Raw genomic sequence first — 23,268 nt, 5'->3', positions numbered from 1 at the left:
GTATAAATCATGGGTGAATCACCTCCAACATTCCAGAACCATATGTGCACTTGTGTCACCAAAGATTACATTTTTGTTTTTTTGTTTTTTCTCTTGGGAGGTACATCAAACGTTGACTCATACTGAGAGGAAAAGAAAAGAAATGAATATTTATTGAATATCTGCTAAGTGCCATGTATTATGCTAAGGCCTTGTATGCATTCACGAAGTTATCGACCCAGTATCCTAGTGCTCAATTTTTAGATAGCTAATAGTTTCCAGAGAAGGGATTGAACATTCTGTCAACTAAAATTCCCAAGTCTATTTTCCACAAGTGCTTTTGCTAAATCACACATTCTTTACTTCTTTCTTGTGTATGAGATTTTTGCAAATTACAAAGTATGATATCTAGGATTCAAAAAATTGCAAGACCTTACTTTTACCTTTGCAATTTCTAAATTATTTTTGTCTTGTCAGTTCAACCATTCTACCTAGCATGTCACTAACTATGCATTAGTTCAGTTGTTCATTTGCTTTTTTTCCTCCTATATCTTCAAGATGAACAGAAGGGCAGTGAGCCCTTGGGCAGGCCACCAGGACTTTCTTGTACAGTGACACTGACCCACTGAGAGTCCTCTTGGTCAGACTACTGAATAATATACTTTGTGTGCTTGGGCTGCTGTAACAAAATATCATAGACTGGGAGGCTTTAAGCCGGAAATTTATTTTCTAGATGCCGGGAAGTCCAAGATCAGAGTATTAGCCAATTTGATTCCCAGTGAGGACCTTCTTCCTGGTTTGTATAAAATGCCTTCTCGGGACGCCTGGGTGGCTCAGTTGGTTGGACGACTGCCTCCGGCTCAGGTCATGATCCTGGAGTCCCGGGATCGAGTCCCACATCGGACTCCCAGCTCCATGGGAGTCTGTTTCTCTCTCTGACCTTCTCCTCGTTCATTGTCTCTCTCTCAAGTAAATAAATAAAATCTTTAAAAAAAAAAAATAAAAAAAAAATAAAATGCCTTCTCACCTTGTCCTTACATGGCAGAGAGAGAAAGCAAACTCTCTGTGATCTCTTTCATGAGGGCCCTAATCCCATCATGAGGGTCTCATCCTCATGACCTCATCTAATCTCTAGTTACCTCCCAGAGGCCACTTGTCCAAATACCATCACATTAGATTTGGGGTATAAATTTGGGGTGTGTGTGTGTGTACAAATGTCAACATATAAATTTGGGGGGAAAATAAACATTGAGTCTGTAACAGTACTGACCCACCTTTGTTGTCCTTTTGTCACTTCATTTCAAATGAAATGAATCAAAGACTTTGTCAGCTACTCTGTTGAAGGCCACAGAGACCACATATATTCAGTTTGCTTTGTAGAAAAAATGGTGGCCTATACAATCTACCCACATTTTTTCCCTCAGTGCTCAAAAACTTTCCCTTTAATAACTGAATTCAGAGTCTTTGCCCTTATCCTATACCAAACATATTAAAGTGTAATTTGCAAAAATCCACCTTCTATTTTAAAACATTATTTATATTTGCCCCTTTCCAGTCTTCTCAGACATTTTGATATTACTGACATGATCCAGCAGCCTAGAGCATCAGCGCCCGGAAGAACAACTCAACAGAAATAAGAGGTCTCGCTCCGCTAACTATAACCTTTGATTAGCTCTACTCATCTGGGATCTTAGATTGTTTCATTCTCCTTAGTCTAGAGTTAATTTTCCCTGGCAAAGAAAACAACAGTATAATAGAGGTCAGCAAACACTATTTCTGTCATCAGCCATCACTAAGGCACCACGGGCTCCAAGCAATAGCATATCCATTCTTTAAACATCTTCTTGCCCGAACTTAGCTGTATATGCCTCCAAATTCCTTGATTTTCAATTGCCTTTTGGATTTTCCCATTTATGTACCACCCCAACTGCCCCAGGTAAATTTGAATAAAACCACTCTGTGGTCCAGGGCAGGTTTTCTTCCTCATTCCTTATTTTTATCGATAGAGCCAGTGTCCCGAAACAAGCAGGCTGAAACTTTTAGTCATGCCTGCCCTTCCTGTCTGCATCCATTAGGATTATACTCTTCTGTGACTTATGATGGAAAACGGACCACTGAGGCTCAAACAATAATGGGCTTTTGCTTGCATAACAAGAAGTCAGATGGTGGGCCAAACCAGGGCTGGTGCAGATTATAGAAGGCACCACCAGACTGCTTCGGTCTTCCTGTTCCGCCATACTTAGCAGGCTGCTTTCATTCCTCTGGCCACAAGATGGCTGCTGCTCCTTTGGGGTAGCTTCTGCATTTTAGAAGAGGGAAGAGTGAAAGCCACTGGCATGCCAAGGGAGTCCAAAAATAGCTCTCCTGGAAGTCCCTCCTGTACAATTAAACTGACAACTCATTGGCTAGATTGTGTCACATGGCTACATAGAACTGCAAAGGAGGCTGGGATTTCATGTATTTTAAGGAGGTATATTGAAAGGAAGATGGGAAGAATGGCTACTGAGTGGGCAACCTGGCAGTGTGTGCCACACTCTCCTCTGACCTCTGTTCAGGGAGATGCAAAGTTCCGTCCTTTTATTCCTTATTAAGAGCAAATGTATTCTTTCATGACCATGCCAGTATAACTGTAAAGACTTCCTATTTGAAGAGCTTGGCCTTCTAGAATGCTGCCTTTATCTCACAACTTTTTAGCTCAAAGACATCCAGTGTTCTTTACTGCCCACGGGAGAGCTGCAACGCATTAGACACACTGAAGGCCTTCAAACACTGGCATCAGTCTGTCTTTGCAGCCCCATCCTCCACAACTTCCAGCACCAACCATCTGCTTTGATAAGCTTGGTCTATACTTTCTTCCTGGAACAAACTCTGGCACTTTTCTCTTTTTTCTTTCTTCCCCCCACGCTCCCCCCCTTTTTTTTAAAGTAGGCTCCATGGCCCAATATGGAGCCCAACATATTGTGGGGCTCAGACTCACAACCCTGAGATCAAGACCTGAGCTAAGATTAAGAGCTGAATGTTCACTGACTGGGCCACTCAGGTGCCCCTGGCACTCTTCTATTAAAAAGTCATACTCTGTATATTTCCTCTTCCAAACTCTGGAACAACAAGAATAGTAATAACAACCATACCACCTAACCTTAGTATAACTCTCGTTATATGTTAGGCCATATCCTAAGGACTTTCAAGATATTTTATATTAAATTCAGAAACACTAATTAGAGAAATACTGCATATCTCCATTTAAGGAGGAAGAAAACAAGGCTTTAAGAAGTCACTTGTCCAAAGAGACACAGTCACACATGAAACTTTTCCAAATTATACATCAGTGAGGAGTCAATTCTGATCCTGAATAAAGTCTCACCCCAGCCCAAATCCAGAGATCTTTCCTCCCTCTGAACTCCTATCATATTTTTAGCATGTGCTACCTGTTTTTGTCAATACTTTTCAACCTGTATATATGTATCTTCTTAACTTTATGGAATCCTCCTTGAGAATGGGTACTTTGGGTATCAGCTAGAATAGTGTACGCATAAAAGGAACTCAGCAAATGACTACAGGTGATGATGACTGATTTTCCACCACAGAAGCCAAATGGCACACTGGGTCATAAAAGTGCTAGGAGGCGTTGGGGTCAGACTGTGTTCAAGTCTGGAGACAGCTGGGAAGAATTTGAGGACTGTGATCTCGGAGCCTCCCATTCCAAGAAGCCAAGCATGAACGTATTCAAAGAAAAGAGGAAAAAAGATTCTCCATTTCGGTAAGATTTCACATTCCAGGAAAATATATTTTTATCATACATCAACTTATATTACTCATTATGTATAACTGAAGATGTTAAAAGACAATAAGTAGCTTACCATTGTTTTCTTCCACATACCCCAGATCTCTACGCATACCTCTGGGAAGGTAAGAATCTTGACTTCTCGTGGTAATGATTCTTAGAATTAATGGCTGAGTGTTGTGTGTGTCCGGCGGGTCAGGGGGAGAGGAAGAGTTCTTGTGAAGTTGTTAGTGTGCCCTACTGAATTATGATCGCCATCATTCCCATTTGAAATCTGTATGCCTATTTGAAGAAAAGCAAAGCACAATCTATAAAAGTAAAGGTTTCCTCTGATGGTGCTCAGATTCGCTAATTTATTTGCTATTCTAAACTCTTTTGATCATTTCTTAAACTTTTTCTGGAAGTTTCCTATCTCCCGCAGTCCCTTATCTAAGTTAAGTCATCATTAGTGCACTTTTCAACTTTGAGGTGAGGGTGGTTTAAATTTTATGAACAAAAGCTTGGAAAAATACTGTCTTTTTTTTTTTTCCTCTCTCTTTGGAACAAAAGAGGGAGAAAAATATTGGCAGGAGGCAGAGAATTTTATCTAATAGCTAGTTGGCATTTATCTTGGGACACACATGTCTCTGAAGTACATGGAAGGTTCTGTCAGGAGGACTTACGCTTGGATAATTCTTTGTCAGTAGGTTTCCAGATGCTCAAGTTCCATAGGTACTCTTCCGTAAAGTACACGAACTTGAGAACAAACATGCTTAATCCCCCTCCCACTTTATGCCAGAGGGTCACTCCTCTCAGCATTTCGAATCTGGAGTGGCATGAATGCATAACAACCTTTGAGATGATAGACAAAGGGACAGGTCAGAAGACTGCCATCTTCAGCTCAGAAGGCTTTGTTGTCCTATACGTATTTCTCTTAGGGGAAAGAAGACCCCACATTAGAAATCGGGTATGTTAGCCAGTGTTGGAAAGCATGGGAATTCAGAACCACTAAAGCACTAGAGCCTAATGATGTCTATTCTTTTAAATGTACTAGAATGTTCTGTGAAACTGTGACTTTTTTCAGAACCTACAGATATATGTTATACATAATTTTTTGAAGATTCAGGGTTTTATGGAATAAGGTACTTAGAACTTTATCAGCTCACACCATGAAATACTTAATTATAGGTAATCTTCATATTTCATCTTGTGAATTGTTTACTGTTTTCTATCTACTATTAAGAAATAAGAAATAAAATGACTTAATTTATGATAAAAACTTATAGATGTCAAGTTAAGCTACATAGTTGCTTTTTTAAAAAAATAATTATTTGCATCTGCATTGATGTACTGTGTAGATGACTTGAAAACTTTTTTTTTAAACCTATGTCATCTCAATTCCAGCTGAATTTTATCATGTGTTAGGTGAAGAGATTTGAATCAAAATCTATAGTTAAAATCAAGTTTGTAGTCCATATGCTTAATTCTGGCAAGGGAACAATGGGTGAATGTCTTCAATAACATTTATTCCTTTTCTCTTGAAAGTCTTTAGAAAAACTGTATGACAATGAATTCTTAATGTGTATTCCATTTTCACTTTTTAGTATCTTCAAATGGCTTTATATAATTTAGACATATAACAATAATTATTATTAATATACTAGCATATATTAAGTGCCTACCTAAATTTTAATTTGTAATCTTCATGCTCCAGTAAAAATAGTGTAGAACAGAATACTGAGAGTCAGACAGGTTGGATAAACAGGTCGCCTAAAGTCAGATGAGGCCTAATTCAAAACTTATCGAGATGTCTGCCTCTCTTCTGTACAATACTTGGTGAATTGAATGCGCTCTGCTACTCTCTGCATAGGCTGACTCAAAAAGAATACAACGGATCAAATACTAAAGTGTGAAAGTTTCACTTATTAGGTTGTCTTTTTTTTTTTTTTTTTAGCAAACAAAACGAAAGCAAGATATTTATACTTACACTTGTATGCATGCGCGGTAGACAGTTAACTAAACACCTAGATGGTATTAAGCAAAGGTAGGAACAGGATGTAGTCTGTCTTCATCCCATCGAATGTATAGCAGTGGAAATATGTACCACAAGAACAGAACATGTATTAGGTTCTGCTAATAAAGGAGCTCTAAGGAGCTCCAGAGTTCTGTTCATGGGCAGATCACTTTGTGGAGGACAGCAAAGTCTTTTTGGTAAGAGCAGTTTTGAAAACGGGTAGGATTTCAGCCGTTGGTAGGTCTACGGTGGGCTGAGGGAGAGGGAAAGGGAGCCAGAAACGAGTGAGGGTGTTTTGAATGAAAGGGTCCCACTTTTGTCTAGGGCTACCCCAGAGCAGGTTGGGCAGCCAGAAGATCAAAGGGCCAACCAAGACAGGGTCAGTCCGAGGGAGTCCCAGACAACCTTACTGACAGACGTTGCTTTCATAGACAGGTGACGGGGGCTATGATTGTCTTCCCTTTCAACGTGCCGGCCTCCCCTGTCATAAATCCACAACTGTAGCAGTGGCCGGAAAGCTAGAAACATTACACACAGGCAATGTGCTGCTCAGATATACAGCTATCTGTCACATAATGTTTAGTATCAAAAAGGATTGTGTGGACAGCCCAGTATCTGTTGGGGAAGAAGTTGTCATTTCGTTTCCCGGTCAGCAAAAGGACGCTGATGGAAACCATTTAAGTGAGGTGACCTTGCCCTTGAAAAGATGAGCAGGGGGTGGGTGAGAACACGGTAGCTGTCATCCTCACATGTTTTCATATTGTAATGCTGCTTTATGTTGATTTTTAAGGCTTCCAGACTCTGTCCCCTCTGGCTCCCACCACTCTGCAGGGGAAAACAAGAGCTTACCTGCTGCTTTTCCCCTAAAATCTGATTCTGAACTGTCAACTGCCTCAACAGCTAAACAGTACTACTTGAGGCAATCAAGATACCTTCCAGGTAAGCAGCGGAAATGAAAGGTTTGCTGCCTACTAGAAGACAGGTCAGGCTCAAGTGTCTTGGAATCTTTGTAGGAAGGGCACCAGTAAGATAACAGGTATAATCAGTGCTCTTGGCTGGCTCTGCCTTGCCAGGCAGGACTTGTCTCCAAGGACTTTTCTCAGTCTCTTGCCTCTGTCAAGTCTGCGCAAGAAATGCTTAGTCAAAAATCAAGATGAGAACAGGGTTCAAAAAAATACCACTCTCGCCCACCAAAGCTATGCCTTTAAGTAAGTGCTAAATTCTGTACCACCGTTACACCATTTCATAAAATGTGTTTCCTAAATGGTCTGGATTATGGTTTTGAAAGATCAAGGTGGGTTGAGCATACTATACACTCCAGAGGGGCAAGAAGGTTGGTTAAGAGCCCACTGCTTGTGTCTGGATAGACAGTAATGGCTTGCTCTGGAGTGGCAAATGTGGAGACAGAAAAATGGGTAAAAGTTCCGTGTATGTCAATAGTGGAAAATAAGACTTGCTGACAGACCAGCATGGATGACGGTAGAAAACAGCAGGAATTAGTGTTGGCTTCTGGGCTTTTGATGTGGCAATGCCTGGGGGTGGGGGTGGTGGTGGTGACTTCAGCTGAGAAAGGGAAGAAGAGGAAAGAACAGGAGGTATGGAAGTGAGAAACTGGAGTTGAGGTTGGGATGCCTAGCAAACATCTGAGTTGATCTATCTAAGACGACTGAATATTTGAACCTGGAGCTTGAGAGAAAGATCTAGACAGATGGTGGGGAGTTTATGTTGGGCCTACAAGCAGCATTTTTCTCCTGAAAATCCATTTGAAAAAGAAAAGTTTAATGAAGTTTAAACGGGAATCAATTTTAATTGACTGTGTATCTATGGAGAGATATTTTAGTCATGGCTATTTACAGCTTTCTGCAGGTAGTAAAAAGGCCACTGGGTTCACGTGAGGAAGTCTCCAGGAGCAAGTAATGGTTTTCATCTCCCAGGAATTCGGGATGAGGAATAAGGAAGACCAGAGACCAGGGCGAGACTGGATCGTTAGCAAGCCATTGTGGCGTGACATCTTTCCATTTATCTTTTAGGCGACCGTGTAAATTTCAGTTTTAGGAATCCAGTAGAGATCCACTCCTACTGTCAATAATTGAAAGGAAAAAAAAATGAAATTGCAGAAAGGCTTTAGAAATGGACAGGAGAGAAAAAAGAGGCATGATGGCTGTGTAGGTTTAGACACCCATGTCAAAGAAGTTGAGATAAAGGGAGGGAGAACAGGACCAGCATTCAGACTGCACTTCTCTGCTGGGTAGTAAGAAGGAAGATACTGTCCTATCCAAGAGAGACTGAAGAGATTGGCATGAAGTTATCCAGGAAGGAGCTAACACTATAAGCCTGGGCATTTGGAGATCTGTGGCTTCAGTCTGTTTTGTTTTAGCCTTTAGAGAGGGGGTGGCCCAGCAGGTCGTTAGTGGATGAGCAGCAGGTCTCCGTGTGGATGTAAGGGCAAGATATTGTGAGACCTGTGGATAGCACACACATTCATTCATGGATGCTCTCGATTTCTTTGTTTTATTCATTTACTCAGCAATATATATGCAGCTCTTAATATGTGCCAGGAACATAATGATCTAGGCACTGAGATATCTGTATAGCACTGAACAAGACATGCAAGGTCCGTGCTCTCTAGGAGCTTAAGTTCTAGTGCAGAGAGAAAAGGCAAATTCACAGGTGGTGATGAGTGTTGTGGAAGCAGAGAGATGACCTGGAGTGTGGCTGTGGGGGGCACTCCCCGATCCCTTCACCTCTGACTTGATGCCAGGAGGAGGAGGAGGAGGAGGCAATCACGGGGATTGCTGAGAGAAGGGATTTAGGTGGAGGGAACGAGGCTGCCTATCTGGAGCTTAAAGGGCTAAGGGGAGAGCAGTGGGGGCGGGGGAGCCGCAGGGTTCAGATGAGGCAGCACCTTGAGGGCAGGGGAAGGAGTCTGGGGTTTGTTCCAGGTCCCATGGAGGCCTTTGAAGGAATCTCAGGAGGTGAGTGACACACGATACGTGTTAGAAAGACTGCATAAAGGACGGATTGCAACAGGGCAAGGCAGGGAGGCCAGCTGGAAGCTACCGCAGTCCTCCAGGGGAAAGATGACAATGGCCTACAGGGACTTGTTGTTGGTGATGACTTAGAGGGAAAGATAATGACGACCTCTTGATGGATTTTGGAAGTGGACTTGCTGATGGATGTTGGTAGAAAAGAAGGGAAAAGGGAGTTTGGAGCTTGAATCTGAGCTGGGTGGTGGTGCCGTGCTCTGAGATGGGGGGAGACCGAGGAGGAACAAGAGTGGGTGGGGACGAGGTAGACAGTCCTGTGCGTGGGCTGTTGCTTTTGAGATGCTTGTGAAACATGTCGGTGTGGAGAGGCCACTCCGATGGAAGGAGGGAAGAACCAGGAATGCGGAGGAGGAACCTGGGCAAAGGAGAACAGATGCAGGAGTCCGCGGCAACCCCCAGACAGTACTACGTCCGTGGACTGACGAGGATCACCTGTAGAGAGATTGGGAATGGGAACCATGGTAGCGGTAGAGGAGACGGAGCTGAGAAATAGGAAAGAACCAGGCAGATGATGGGGAGACCAGGCACCGATGGTTTCCAGAGGCCAAGAAGGGAGCGTTTACCTGAAAGAGTTTACTGCTGAGCGGTTCTAAGAAGGGAAAGAAACGTCCAATCAAATTTGACAATGGAGAGGTCCCTGATGACCCTGGGCGCGCAGTTTCAGTCTGGAATGGTGAGGGAGAAGTAGGCTGGAATGGGTTGAAAAGTGATGAGAAGTGAGAAAGTAGCGACTGAACAGGCGTACTACTCTTTGAAGACGTTCTGCTGCGAAGAGCTTAGGAAACAGAGCCACTCTGGAGCCGGCTCAGGGAGCACATCAGTGGTGGGGATTCTGGGTCTTTAGAGCTCATCACATGTGGACAGGAATGATGGCTTACAGAGGGAGGCATTAGTCATGCCGGAGGGGAGGGGGATGCCTGAGGGACTGAAGTCCTTAGGAAGGGGAGAAGAGTTGGAATTAAGACCATAAAACATGGGGGCACTTTTGAAAGCAACAAAGGCACTTCCCTTGTAATCTCTATCTAGATGCCTGGAGGTTTGTAAATGTTGGTGTTGGCACTGTGAGGGAGTTCTGATCTGACTGCAAAAGTAGGGATGTAGCAAAGTTCCCAGAACACAAATTCATGGGGGATACTCTTCCTTTTGGGGAAAAAAACCAAAAATCACTCAGCAAATTGGTATTTTTATCTATACAAGGGAGCCCTCTGGTGGTGGGAAAGGCAACTGTAAATTTTTGTTCGCATAAAGGGATGCAAGGTACCGTTTTCATATTTCTGCTCCCTAAAGTGGTCTTCTGGGACATATTTTGGGTATCTGAGACTAGTCAGATCACTTCCTTCTTAAAAGAGAGATGTAACAGTTTCACAAATTACTGTGGTTCATAAGCATAGCTATAATCGAAACTTTAAATAAACAGACTTGAAATTAGTAGTGCTCAGGCTCCACTTGAGCTTTACTATTCCCCTGTTGGCCTTTTTTTGTCTTGAGGATGCCCCTCTAGAGCTGGATGAGGTTTGAAACTAGAACTGAGCTCAGTTCAATTACCTGGACAAACATTTATTGAGCACCTATCATGACCCAGCAACTGTAGAGGATAGAAACTGCAATAAGAAGTAATTCTTGACATATGTGATCCAAAGTTATTTTTATAATTGAGTATCTTCAGGATTAAAAAAATAATTATAATTAAAAAATAATTATAATATAAATATAATTTAAAAATAATTATAAATCCAAACATAAAAGGTTTTATTAAGCATCAACTTTTTTAGGATCATGGGAGCTCTAGAAATGTACCATATACTTTCAGGGCAGCATGACATTATACAAGAATTGGCAGATCTGTGACACTGGCCTTCAGGGAGAGAGACGCAAGAGTCATAGTTACTGACCTGCTACTGACCGGCTGTGTACTGGAGCAAGACTTTGAGATTCTGTTTTCTGTTACTTACAATGGGACTGCAGTCATCGCTCAGCTCACCCTGTAAGCCTTACGTATTTAACGATAGCAAGGTAGTTGCAGTAGAGTGCGCGATGCAAGCGCAAAGCATCTCTCGGAGGTGCCTTCTGGTCTCTGTCCAGCTCCCAGCACCAGGACTCCAGCCTGCATGCGCGGACGCAGCCACGTGGCCAGGAGACCGGCTCCCTCCACAGCACTTTTGAAACCCTGCTCCTTCTCGAGTCCCTTTATTACTTCTGTTCCTCCTTCCTGCCCCCCTGGCCTTGTCTTCAAAGTCCCATGTCATTTCTACACTTGCCTTTCCTACCGTGTTTTAAATGTCTTCACAGGACACACACATCCCTATGTGACTTGACCCCTGCTCCCCTCTCCAGCCTCATTTTGTGCCAGTCCCTGGTCTTCCTTCGTCCACCGACTCTCTCCCAGGGCTTCCCCATCTCGGGTCCCCAGCCTACACTGTGGTCTTTGCCGACCCCCAATCAGATTCACAGTTCACCTTAAAATATCCAATTTTTTAAAGAAAGAGTGATAGAACTTTTTTTTTAAAAAAAAGATTTTATTTATTTATTTGACAGACAGAGATCACAAGTAGGCAGAGAGGCAGGCAGAGAGAGAGGGGGAGGCAGGCTCCCTGCTGAGCAGAGAGCCCGATGTGGGGCTCGATCCCAGGACCCTGGGATCACGACCTGAGCTGAAGGCAGAGGCTTTAACCCACTGAGCCACCCAGGCGCCCCAAGAGTGATAGAACTTTTAAAGAAACTTGCTTCTGTTATTTACGTGCCCCCCTCAGCACCAGATTCTTTTAAACAATTTCTATACCACTAATTATCTATTTATAACTTTTAATGTCTCCCTTCCCATTAAATTATAAGAGCCACAAGAGTAGAAACTAGTGTGCCGTGTTCACCACTTTTCGTCCAGTGCCATACACACGGCCCGGCATGTGATAGGTGCTCACTAAATATTTGCTAACTGATCCAATTCTCTCTGAGGCAAGGGATGATGGTGTGCTCATTTCTACCTCTATCCTAGTGTTTGCTATACAGAAGGTGCCCAGTAAAAGCTTGTCAACTAAGATGTAAATGACTTAACAGTCTAGATTGTGTCTACTTCCAAGAAATCTGGAATCTTAAAAAAGACAGCAATAAAGCAATTTTCTTTGCTCATGAATATATTTGCTTTAAAAAAAAAAAAAAAACCTAGGGATATCACAAGACTAACTTGATTAAAAAAAATAATTGAGGTACTCAAGAGCCCATTCTTTTTGAACTACACTTATGAAAACAGGTCATTTAAGGTGGTTTTTAGTTTGTCCCCCCTACCTTGCCCTTTCTTTCAGGGCAAGCAAGCAAAAAAAGAAAAAAAAAAAAAGAAAAGAATGATTTTTTGGTGTGTGTGTGTGAAGATTTTCTCATGAGGTATTGCTATCTTCTTTAGAAAGTACATCTTCTTTATTGTCAGGTAATTGCCTGCTGTAGTTCAGTTTGTAAGTGTTTTATTAGAAACCAAAATCCATACAGAGCTATATGCCATAAGAAAGGCAAATTATTTACCTGGCGGAGTGTTTCATTAGAGAACTGGTGACCAGTAACCTTGAGGTACAAAGCAACCTGGTTTTTTTCTGTCTTCAGAACTAGGGATATTATTATATGCCTCATAAATGGGAAACTTTGCTAAGGAGTTCACTCTGAAAAGCAAGAGATTGTCTCACCTGGAAAAAATTGCTAATTTCCTACATTATTGGTAGTTCCCAGTGAGGATTTTTCTTGCATTAGCTGAAGAAAACACTCATGTACAACCCAGAGGCTTCAATGGTGTGAGGTCTTTACCGTCCTGTATGTTACATCCAATTTATGGTCAGTAAAAAGCAGCAAGTTCAGGAAACTTCCAAATCTCTTAAAAAGTTGAAACACCACCCTTTGACCACTAGTATCAGAGTACAAAGTTGACTCCACATTTCTCAGATTTCAGAAAATCAGAACTACTTTGTTTAAATTTTACTAGGTCTCATATACAAATAAGCCTCATAGATAGATGCTGACATATCTGCTTCCAAACTTTAAATTCCCCTGAGTTCTTGGTCACAGGTCTGTTTCCCTGGCCACACTTACTGTTCCTCCAGGGTCTGGCCCAGAGTCCATACTGAAAACAAGTAAATGACAAGAAAGTATCCTTTTGAAGAAAATGTTACCATCTCCATTTTTGTAAGATATTTGGTAATGTTGAACCTATTGCTTCTTGTATGACAGAAAACATCTTATGTTTATAAAATACACTCTGAGGATTCCAGGTTATTGGAAGTATTTCAGGTTAAGGCAATTATCTGCTACATTGCAACATACATTTATTTCCATTCTCCTTCTCCATGTTATTTCTGGTCTTCATCTGAAATGTATTATATATTTTTCCTTCAAGTTAATGCTCACACGCTAACCTCTGAAATGACTATTTTGCTCTTCTAAGGTGTCAATCCCAAGAATGTGTCCTTGGGAGCCAGTGGAAAGGATATAAACGCATATACTTGGAGTAATCAGTTATTTCCCAAGTCATTGGGACACGTGGGGGCAGAACTTGCTTTCAAAAGGAGTAATGCAGGTAAAGCAAAAATACATTTAAAGTATGATTTTACATTGCTTTCCTTCTGCAGATTTTTACTTTTAACTACATTGCAAGCTGCCTTCTTCCAATGGAGATAATTTTGGGGGTACACAAAAGCTTTCTAACTGGTACTTCAGCACAGATCATTTAAAGGCAATCATTTGCCAGATCTCAACTTCCATATGGGTTCTGTCCTAAAAAATGCATTTTTCTGAACAATGGGTCTCTATTCTCTGACTTTACAAAAGAAAAGACAAATTCTGTTTACTAGGATATGTTTCCTATTTCCCTAAAGAATAAAAATCTCTGGGGTGCCAGCCAAAGACACAGTTTCATATGTCGGGGTCAATGTTGAGAAAGTGAGTAACTTTTGATGGCTGGGGAACAAATCCTGTTTAAGTCACGTGGCTTCCAGTTCTTAGCCTAATTGAATTATCAGCTGACAGATAATGAAAACTCATTATCAAATCACTGTATGATTTTTGGTCTAGAACTCTGAATAGAGTTCAAAGACTGTTGTGACAAAGCTGTAACAGAACACCTTTCATTCCCAACTATCTGTTTACGTTAAACAAGGTGTCTCAGTGCTTCCATCTCCAAAAAGGAACAAGAGAAAAAGGAACAGAACTGGTGCTAAAACCTGATTTTAGCAATAAGCAATACTCATTTGTGGATACAAGGACAGCCTGAAAAGGTGACATCTTTCTCAGTGAGATGAATTTCTCCAAAAGACAATACCTTTCAAAGTTCAGTAATCAAAATTTATAGTATTCATCTTTTTTATTAATTATATACAATGAATTGTTGTAATTATTAACGAACCTAATCTAGAAAAAAAAGTATTTTAACATACTTATGGCTATAAAAACTTTTTTTAAGGTTTCAACTGACACATACTTTTCAGCGGTCAACTTAAAGACTTTTAAGCCTAAAACTATATTTGGATAAAATTTGGGAGCTGACATGAATGAAAATAAAATTTTAGAGAGAAATGGGATTAAAGTGAAATTTCCAACAGTTAAAAGGAATGTATTTATGTATTTTTAAGTCAGTATTGGTAGGCATAAAATCACCATGGTATTTAACTCCCATTGCTTAAAGTTAAATTAGAGATGTAATAGTTTTATTTTGAAATGTCTATAATATCCCACAAATGACAACTTTACGCACTATCAATCTTACAATGAAAAATTTACGTAACAGTTTAAAGTGTGTGAAGAAGTAGAGTTCTTAATATAGATAGATAGAGAACTGGATCCAAAAATATCTGAGATCAATGATGCGGCAAGTGAGTAGTCCTCTGGAGTGTTCTGAGATGTGACAAGACACTCTGGACATTTTAAGTTTTCCAGATGCTCTGAGGACTCAATTTATTTATTTAATAGTGCTGAGGTATCAGACACTGCAGGACTAATTTACTTATTCTTTTCCACTATTTTAAAATAATATTCACTGAACCAGCTGGTTAAGTACAAATGAGTTTAAATGATCCCACTACAACTTTGCGTCTTGGGGGAATACAAAATTGGCTGGCATCAAAGGAAAGCTGTGACCACATGTGAGAACAGTTTCTTATGTCCTTCTGATTTTTTTCATTAATCATCTAACGATTGTTTCTCTGCTTTTCCTAAAACATTCTTCTTCTTCATTCTTTCTTTCCACTTGCCTTCTCATCAGAGGAAAGCATAATTAAACCAATTGAAAAACTATCATGCAATGAAAGTTTTCCTGAAAAATTAGAGGACCCACAAGGTAATTTCTGGGCATTGTAGATGAGTACAACTTGTTCTTTGAATATCTTGTCCAATTTTCTTTTCCACATTTTCCCTGAATCCTGTCATACAAGGCCACTAGGAAGGCCAACCAAGGTCACCTGCTTTTAGAAGTTAGACCAGGGCCGGGAGAAAGAAAAGCGTTCCATGTCTGTCAAGAATACCGTTCTTCAACAGTCAGGATTCTAGACTAACTTGCTCTTACAGCTCTAGGCTCATCTTCTTAAATTAATGATGACACTTTATATAAATGAAGCAAATCTACTGAGAATAAGAATTAAAAGAATATTTTCTAATCTGTAATCAGTATTCCTGGAAAATCTTTTTTAAAGTTCTGAAACTCATTTCTTACGCACGAACAATCGCTTAAAAGTTAACCAGGTTAATAGAAATGGTGGATTTCCTAGAGAGTCCCTGTTGCTGGTTTGAACAGTGCCAACTGTGGGCTTCAGCCTGAAACTTTGAAGCTCACAAAGTACTTCTAAATAAGCCAAAATAATGAATTTTTTGTTCATTTTTCCTTAGCAACTTTCTCCCTACAGCCCATTACCTGCTCAGCACTTGGCTTTTAGAATCTGACATATTCCATCCCCATTCTGTCACTCAGTAGCCCTGTGATTGTGGACAAGTCAGTCAGTTTCCCTGTGTGGAAAATGAAGGACATGAGATTTACCAGGGTATTACTATATAGCCATCCCTAGGATTGTTGTCACCGTGAGCATGTAGCGTCTGCTCGGAGGAGGTGGAAGAGAGCCGGAGCAGTGTTCTGAAGCGGCCTTTGAATGGGATCCCTGCCGTGAACTGCCTTTCAAAAATCTTTTGACGTAAAAGGCTGATTAGGGATTCAGAAATGGGTACTGGGAACTAAAAGAAAGGTCAAATTAGGCATATGCAAATTGTGCATATGCAGAATTCAGTAGTGTTAAAAACTACAAACTGACTTGTTCACTATCTGAAGTCTCACTTCTGCGGTGACGCTGCTGCTTGGCAATTGTTGGGTCCAGAGCACACACTTACTGAGGGCCTCCTGTGCAGAGCGCTGTGACAGACGTCAGGGACAAGAGGTTCAGAGGCCAGACCTGTGAACCAGTAGCGCTGTAAGAGATGCTTCAGTCATAGCTCACCGTCACCGTCAGAGTCCCGGTCCACCTCCTTGCTGACAAGTGTGTCTCCTTTCCTGCATAGCGAGGCTCCTTGAAAGAAAATTGTATTCCTTTGCCTCTTTTTTCCAGTTTGCTTCTCAGCTCACTGTGGTCTGTCCTCACGTGGACTCAGGCCACTGCAACCGCTCCTGCCAGGTCCTGACATGATCCTAGTGGCCAGATCCCACAGCCCGGCTAATCCCGTCAGGTCTCGGCCTCCTCCGGTCTTCCTCCTCTCTCCGCACACTGTGTGCTCCTGGACGTTCAGACCCTGCTCCTCCTAACATCCACCACCCTCTCTCTTCCTCTCCTCTGCGGGTCCTCTTCTTTCCTGTCTCTTAATGCTGGTGTTCCTGGGCCTCTGTTCCGGACGTTTGCACATCCCACAAGCCCTCCGAGCTGGCTCCGCCAAGCCGTAGCCCCATAACCGCCATACCTGGCTAATTCCGTCTCCGGGCCCGTTCAACCACAACTCCGGTATCCCACAGGCACCATGTCTTTCCAACAAACCTGTTGCTGTTCCTAGTCACCTAAGATACAAACGGAGGGGTTTGTAGTCCTCTTTCCCTACCCCGCCTATCCCGTACACCCACTTCGTTCTCTTCTCCATTGCCTTTGTGACTCCCTTAGTTCAGACTCTCATTTCAGCTCGAGCTGACCTCCTGTCTTCTGCCTTTAGCTGTTCCCCCTTCAGCCCATCACTCTACTGTCCCAAGGCCAATCATTCACTAACAGTGATGAGGCCGAGGCTGATGACAGCTGACATTTACTGAACATCGGATTCTATGCTAAGTGCTTTGCATACATTTCATTCACTCTCTACAGCAACCCTATGAGAACAGGTACAGTTACTATAGTGATTTTACAGAATGAAGAAAAGCAGAGAGCACAGGAAGGCCGGGGGCCTCCTGGCAGGAAACACACTCAGGTTAAGAAAGAAGTCATTTAAAAACAAACAAACAAACAAACAAACAAACAAAAAACCCACAACTGGAATGTTCAGGGCGACAGCCTTGGGTTCACATTCTAGCTTGGTCACTTATGGTGATCATTTAGGCAGGTTCTAAGAGCCACAAGGTGTGGATAAAATAGGCTTGTAAAGGGGCATTATACGGACGCAACAGGATTATCTGCAAAGCCTTTATGCAGCGCTTTGAATAGAGTCAATACTCGAAAAACGGAATCCAGAATTGGGAGGGGTGTAGTATTTGTTACTCTCTGGTGCTTTAAAATATTCACCTTCTGACTATGAAACTTTATGATGCGTCACCAGGAAATCTTGGAAGCTATGCTACTTATAATCAGTCAGGATATATTCCTTCCTTTCTCAAAAAAGAAGTGGGCTCAGCTGGCCAGAGGATACATTTAGCACCTCTCAGTGCAACAACTTCAGGTAAGAACAACTTTATAGTTTTTGAGATTTCTGATCAGAAAGGAGCTCTTTCGAAGTTTATATCATCAGTTTCCCCAAGTGAAGACTTTTAAATTAGTCTCATTAACACAGTTCTAATCGGTTTTGGCAAAATGTCCTTTCTTCTTCTGAAGCTGTGGTCTGAGGGTCTGTCCTAAGTGCTCCCTCTGCTTCAATGGCTCCTCTGCCAGGCACACATTATGCCATTTACTCTTCACAAGACTGGACGAGGGAGCCCTTCTACAGAGGAGGAAACTGACATGAAGCAGTTTACCTAGGGCCACACAGCGGGTCAACAGTGCGGCCGGGACAGCATCTGGGTCTGGGTAGTTTCAGGGAACATGCTGTGCTAGCCAACGACATGGAAGATGGCATCCTTCAGAGCTTCCCACCTGGCACCTAGCCCAGAGGGGAAGTGTAACCAATGCGGAGACATTGTCCGTGTGCCATTTCCTCTGCAGTTCCACTGTACTGAACCGAATGGTGGCGGGACTTCCACACACACTGGCTTTGCAACAGTGAGTGGTGAAGGGCTGATTCCTCGGTAGCGTGGCAGGACAGCCACGTTCAGGGGTATGCCCTTGATCGTCAGGGTCGTGATTCTCCCATCCAAGCACTAACCAGGCCCGACCCTGCTTAGCTTCCGAGATCAGACGAGATGGGGTGCGTTCAGGGTGGTATGGCCAGAGACCAGGGTCATGATTCTGTACTTGAGCTTGACTAGATCTGGCTGTGAACATTCTTGAAATTATTCTAATCTAAAATAGAGATCCTCATGAAAGTGCCTAAAGGTGAAGGCAGATAGAAGTTTGGTAAGATACGAAGTTGTAGTGTAATAGCGAAGTTCACTTGAAAAGTAATCTTGGGGTGTGTCCTAGCCAGGGGCTTATCTTAGAACTCCTGATCCAAGCTGCCAGTCTTTAAAAGTCACACTGTTGAAGCTAAAACTGTAAAAAGCACTGGACATCTATAATTTACTCTCCTTTAACACAGAGTAGAAATAAATAGTACTCAGTTACCTTATCTGTGAAGAATTGCTTCCTTTTATCCCTCTGCTGAAACAAAATATGTAAGTGAACACTTGATATACAGCTGCGTTTTTGTTTTTTTTTCAAAGCCTCAGGTATTTTAAGCCAACCTTATGGTAAGTCACCAGCCATGGCTTAATAGCAATTTTTAAAATAAAAGCAGAAAATCATAATGTATCAAATTATTTTGTTATCTGAGTACCTGCTCTTACAAAGAGAAAGTAGGTGTCTTTAAGACTATTTTTAGGCACGCCTGGGTGGCTCAGTAGGTTAAACCGCTGCCTTCGGCTCAAGTCATGATCCCAGGGTCCTGGGATCGAGTCCTGCATGGGAACCTGCTTCTCTCTCCGCCTCTGCCCACCTCTCTGCCTGCTTGTATGCTCTCTCTCTATCCTTTATTATGACAAATAAATAAATAAAATATATTTTTTAAAAAGACTATTTTTATAAGATACTGAAGGCCTTCACATGTTTTCTGTCAGATTAGCATGCATAGTCCTATCTACATTTTTTTAGTAAATGCTTTCTCATAACTTTTTATCTCTTCATTTACTCTGCTCATCAGATTTTCCTACAGATGGTGGTAGGAAGATAGGTATAAAAAAGAAGTAAATATTAATCATTCTCGTGGTCAAGGCAAATGCTTAGGGAACCACTGTTCTGTAAGAGATGAGTCCTCCAGCACTCCCATCTGGGTGGCAGTTTCCCACAAGAAAACAAAACCAGGTCATTACCTTTTTTACTCAACTATTTCCCCTTCTCATGTAGCCTGCCTCCCTCTCTGCTCCTCCTTGTCCTCACTCTCATGTTTTGAGAAGAAAATGCAAATTAATTTCTTCCAGCTTTCCCATGTAATCTGTCATCCCAGACTTCCTAACGCCACCTCCTCCCCTTGCTCTGATGGTAACAAGGACTTTAAGGAGGGCTTCTTTCCTGGACAGCCACCCTTTATGAGGGCGGGGAGGGCCCTGATCTAAGTGCGCTACATTCATTAACTTGACCACAGAAAGTACTATTATCATGATCTGTTTTACAGAGGTTCTGTTTCTTGCTAAAAGTGACACAGTGGTGGCACTGATTAAATTCTTAACTACAGGTGAACATCTTTCCTTCAGCACACTTTATTTTTACAAGAAGTTAAATGCCCCTGATAAGACACATGTAGTTCTTAAATGCACAGCAAACCTTTGAGGCTTTGTCTGCCCCATGCTCAGGGTGTGCGGGGTCCGGTCTGGCAATGACACAAAAGCATTTCTTGCCCTCCCTCGAGATGTCGGATCCTTTGTCAGGCCCTAAGTTCTTCAGCAATGGTGCTTGAATCCTAAAACTATTATCTTTCAGGTAGAAATCTAAATGTCAACACTATACCCTTCTTGGCAAAACAATCCCCTCTTCCAAGAAGGTTTTAAAAGTATCTGCCTGGACACAGTTTCAAATTCATTTAGGATTTGACGTAGCTATGTCATGACCTGCAGAAAAAGCTGTTACTCCCCAGATCCCTCATTTTGTACCCCAAGGGCCTCACCCTATTAGCCGAAGGGTTTCTCTGAATCACCAGGGCTTATGGTCTGTCTCCCTCCCCCCCTCCCCTCCCATCAGTGCTATCTATCATCCATGCCCAGTACCATTTTGGCCTATAGACCTCGGGTTTGGGTTCACAAATTTAACACACTGGCGCTTTTCTACACACCCATGGGTTAGAAGTAAAGGGCCATTCCTGGAAAACTTGGTTAGTGGTTTAATCAGTTTTTCCTTAACAGTTAAGGGTTGACTGGCTCTTCTAAACACTTTGTCCCTGCTTCATTAGATAGCTTTCTGTTGGCTTTAACCTGGAGAACTTTAAACCTGGTAAGAGTGAGAGGACAGGACAGGTTGTTCCCTGGGCAGTTCCTCACTTAATGCTATTCCCCATTGAGCGGCGGTCAGAGGGACAATGGACCCATACTGCTCCTATAATGTTCCCTCCACTCCCACGTTTAGAGAAAGTATAGACTAAACAACAACAAAAACAGGGAAACCATGTACGTGAATATGGTATAGTGCTAGGTGTACAAAAGGGTTAGACTCATTTCAAAATTGACAGTTAGGAGTTTAATCCAAGTGTGACAGCCACCACACAGTGTGAAAAGATACTTAAATCTCAAATGGACAGATCAAACATCCTCTTGAGAGAGAACACCTGATAACCCGCTGTAAATGGGAAGTGAGAGTGGGTGAGGGAAGGCCTGGAGAAGGGACTGAGGTTCTCTACAAAATGATTTACTGCTTTGTCATTTGAGATGTTTAAGCAAGTTTAGCTTGTAAATTGTTCAGGTAACAACAAATATTTAACAAATTAAAATTTCACAGAGGTTTGGGATCTTAGGAATGGCTCACCTTTTAAAGGAATTGTTTTCATCATTTTCCCAATTAAAAAAATGAAGTTTCTTGCCTCTAAAGACCCCATTTTCATGTTTAAAAGAAATCTACAATGGGATCCCATCCCTGTAGCTCCATGAAGCCAGAGACTTATAGGATTCATAATTACAAATAAATTTTCTGTACTGGGTATTACATTTGAGTATTAGTCAGATGTAACCACTGTGTGACTTTACAAAGTCACTGACACTGTGGGTACTACCTGTTGAACGTGAACCCAGAATTTCTTGGTCATCCTGGTTGATGCTGCCTACCTACATGTGTTAAGGCATTTGAGTAAACCCAGAAAAGAAGCACCAGCAGTATCAGAACTGTAAACCAGAAATATTGGCTCTTAAGCTACTAAGAATTCTGTATCAACATAAAAGTATACTAGAATTTTAGTTTTAATATTTAAAAAAAATCTTAGAGACCACTGAACTAATCTTTTAAAGATAAACTCTGGATTCCCCCATAAAATAAAAAAGATAAATTGCTTGATTTTAAATTTGTTAATGAAATGAATAAAATTCCAACTTCCAATTCTTATTTCTTCCAGAATATACCTGGAACACAAAACCTGGTCGGGGGCAGTTTTCAGGACCTACTTACCATCCTACGGCCAAGAATCTAAATATTGTGAACCGTGCACAGCCGGTTCCCTCGGTGCATGGAAGGACAGATTGGGTGGCCAAGTATGGCAGCCACCGGTAGGAATCTCGTGTGAAGCCACACAGCACTGCTCCAAGGAGCCCTGCAAGTCCCCCGACCCTAGGAAATGTCTACAGATGTCATGTCTATTTCGACTGAGTTCTGGAAGAAATACGCATTAGTGGGTACTTTGAAGAGCAAAAACCATCTCCTATTTTCTTTCCTAGAAATGAAATGCATATTCTTAGCATCGTTTGCCCACAGTGCTGATATACGGGTAGGACTTTACAAAGTATTGAATAAACTATTTGCCAAAGTATCAAGTATTTGATCTACAAATTAATAGTTACTAAGTATGATAAGAATCTTTTTTTTTTTTTAAAGGCCTTCAGAAAGTGTTTAGAGTGTTTCATCTGTTATTTGCTAAACTAATTTAATATTTCATCAGTTGGCCTCAAAGATTTGTTTTTTTAACAGCAATTAGGTAGACTTCTGTGGGCTGTCAGTTATGGTTCTTATCTGGCTAAGGCTCTACCCTACCAGTTTGGCAATGGCAAAAGACGCTCATTTATCATATGCTTTTCTACTTTGAAATTATGGAAGCGATGGTTAATTCCATCTTGAGCAGGATATCTTTCCTAGGAATAAATTTATCTTTAATAATAAAGATCTCAAAATTATGTCACCCAATTTTAGTGGAGAGTCTGTTGTTTGATTTTGACCAACACAACTCCCATGAATCCATGGTGACTATCAAACCCAATGGCTTGAAGACTCCCGGATCAACCAAGTCAAGGTTCTCTCATCTTCACATCAAGAAAGTTCTTGAAACTGTGACATATGTTCACCATACTTTTAAAGTTTTTTTCATATATTTCATATATTCATATATATTTGAAAGTTCACTTTCAAAATACTTTGCTTCCATGTTCCTACTAGACACAAAAATGAGGTGTGCCAGCCTGTCCCCCAAAGCAAACTGTTGCTGCTGCAGATCACTGACCTGGCTCTGACCTTGACATTTACTCTGAAGAGCAAATGCATTCAGTTGCTATAGCAGTGATTTCACTTAGTACAATTTTTTTTTTTCCCTTTAATTTCTAAACTGGTACTTAAAATACACATTTTGAACTAGGGACTACTCTATTTAAACCTGCCACTTTATGGACTGGACATCAGTACTGTATATTCTTTTTAAAGAATAATAATGTTATCAACTGCTATTTTTATGTATTTTCTGACTTTGTAACAAATGCTAATGTAATTGGTATCATCTTGTGGACATTATCCAAAGACATCAAAAAATGATAGTAATATGGTATTTTTGTATAGAAGATGCAGCTCACCTTGTTGAAAAATGTTATAATCTGAAGAGTTATTTATGTTGATGGTAATGGTTATATATATTTGTACAGTTCTAATTAATGTCTCAAAGCTAAAAAAATTATTTTGTGTTACTGGGAAGCTTTTATACTTCTCAATAGATATTAAAATAAATATGGTTAA

At 41.3% G+C, this 23,268-nt stretch overlaps 1 protein-coding gene across 1 annotated transcript in view; it reads left to right on the top strand.

Moving 5' to 3' along the window:
* MAK (male germ cell associated kinase) overlaps nucleotides 1-23,268 on the top strand; it is a 57,332-nt gene extending 34,064 nt beyond the window's left edge. The window contains exons 10-15 of the mRNA XM_059399433.1: nucleotides 3,567-3,739; nucleotides 6,547-6,695; nucleotides 13,227-13,358; nucleotides 15,039-15,113; nucleotides 17,549-17,668; nucleotides 21,671-23,268. Coding sequence (XP_059255416.1) covers nucleotides 3,567-3,739; nucleotides 6,547-6,695; nucleotides 13,227-13,358; nucleotides 15,039-15,113; nucleotides 17,549-17,668; nucleotides 21,671-21,825 — 804 coding nt within the window. The 3' untranslated portion in view covers nucleotides 21,826-23,268. The remainder of the gene's footprint in view (nucleotides 1-3,566; nucleotides 3,740-6,546; nucleotides 6,696-13,226; nucleotides 13,359-15,038; nucleotides 15,114-17,548; nucleotides 17,669-21,670) is intronic.

Source organism: Mustela nigripes, chromosome 5, assembly GCF_022355385.1.
Source record: "Mustela nigripes isolate SB6536 chromosome 5, MUSNIG.SB6536, whole genome shotgun sequence".
Classification (NCBI taxonomy): Eukaryota; Metazoa; Chordata; class Mammalia; order Carnivora; family Mustelidae; genus Mustela; species Mustela nigripes.
Note: the sequence above shows the minus strand (reverse complement) of the source record. Positions and strands in the feature narration are given on the sequence as shown.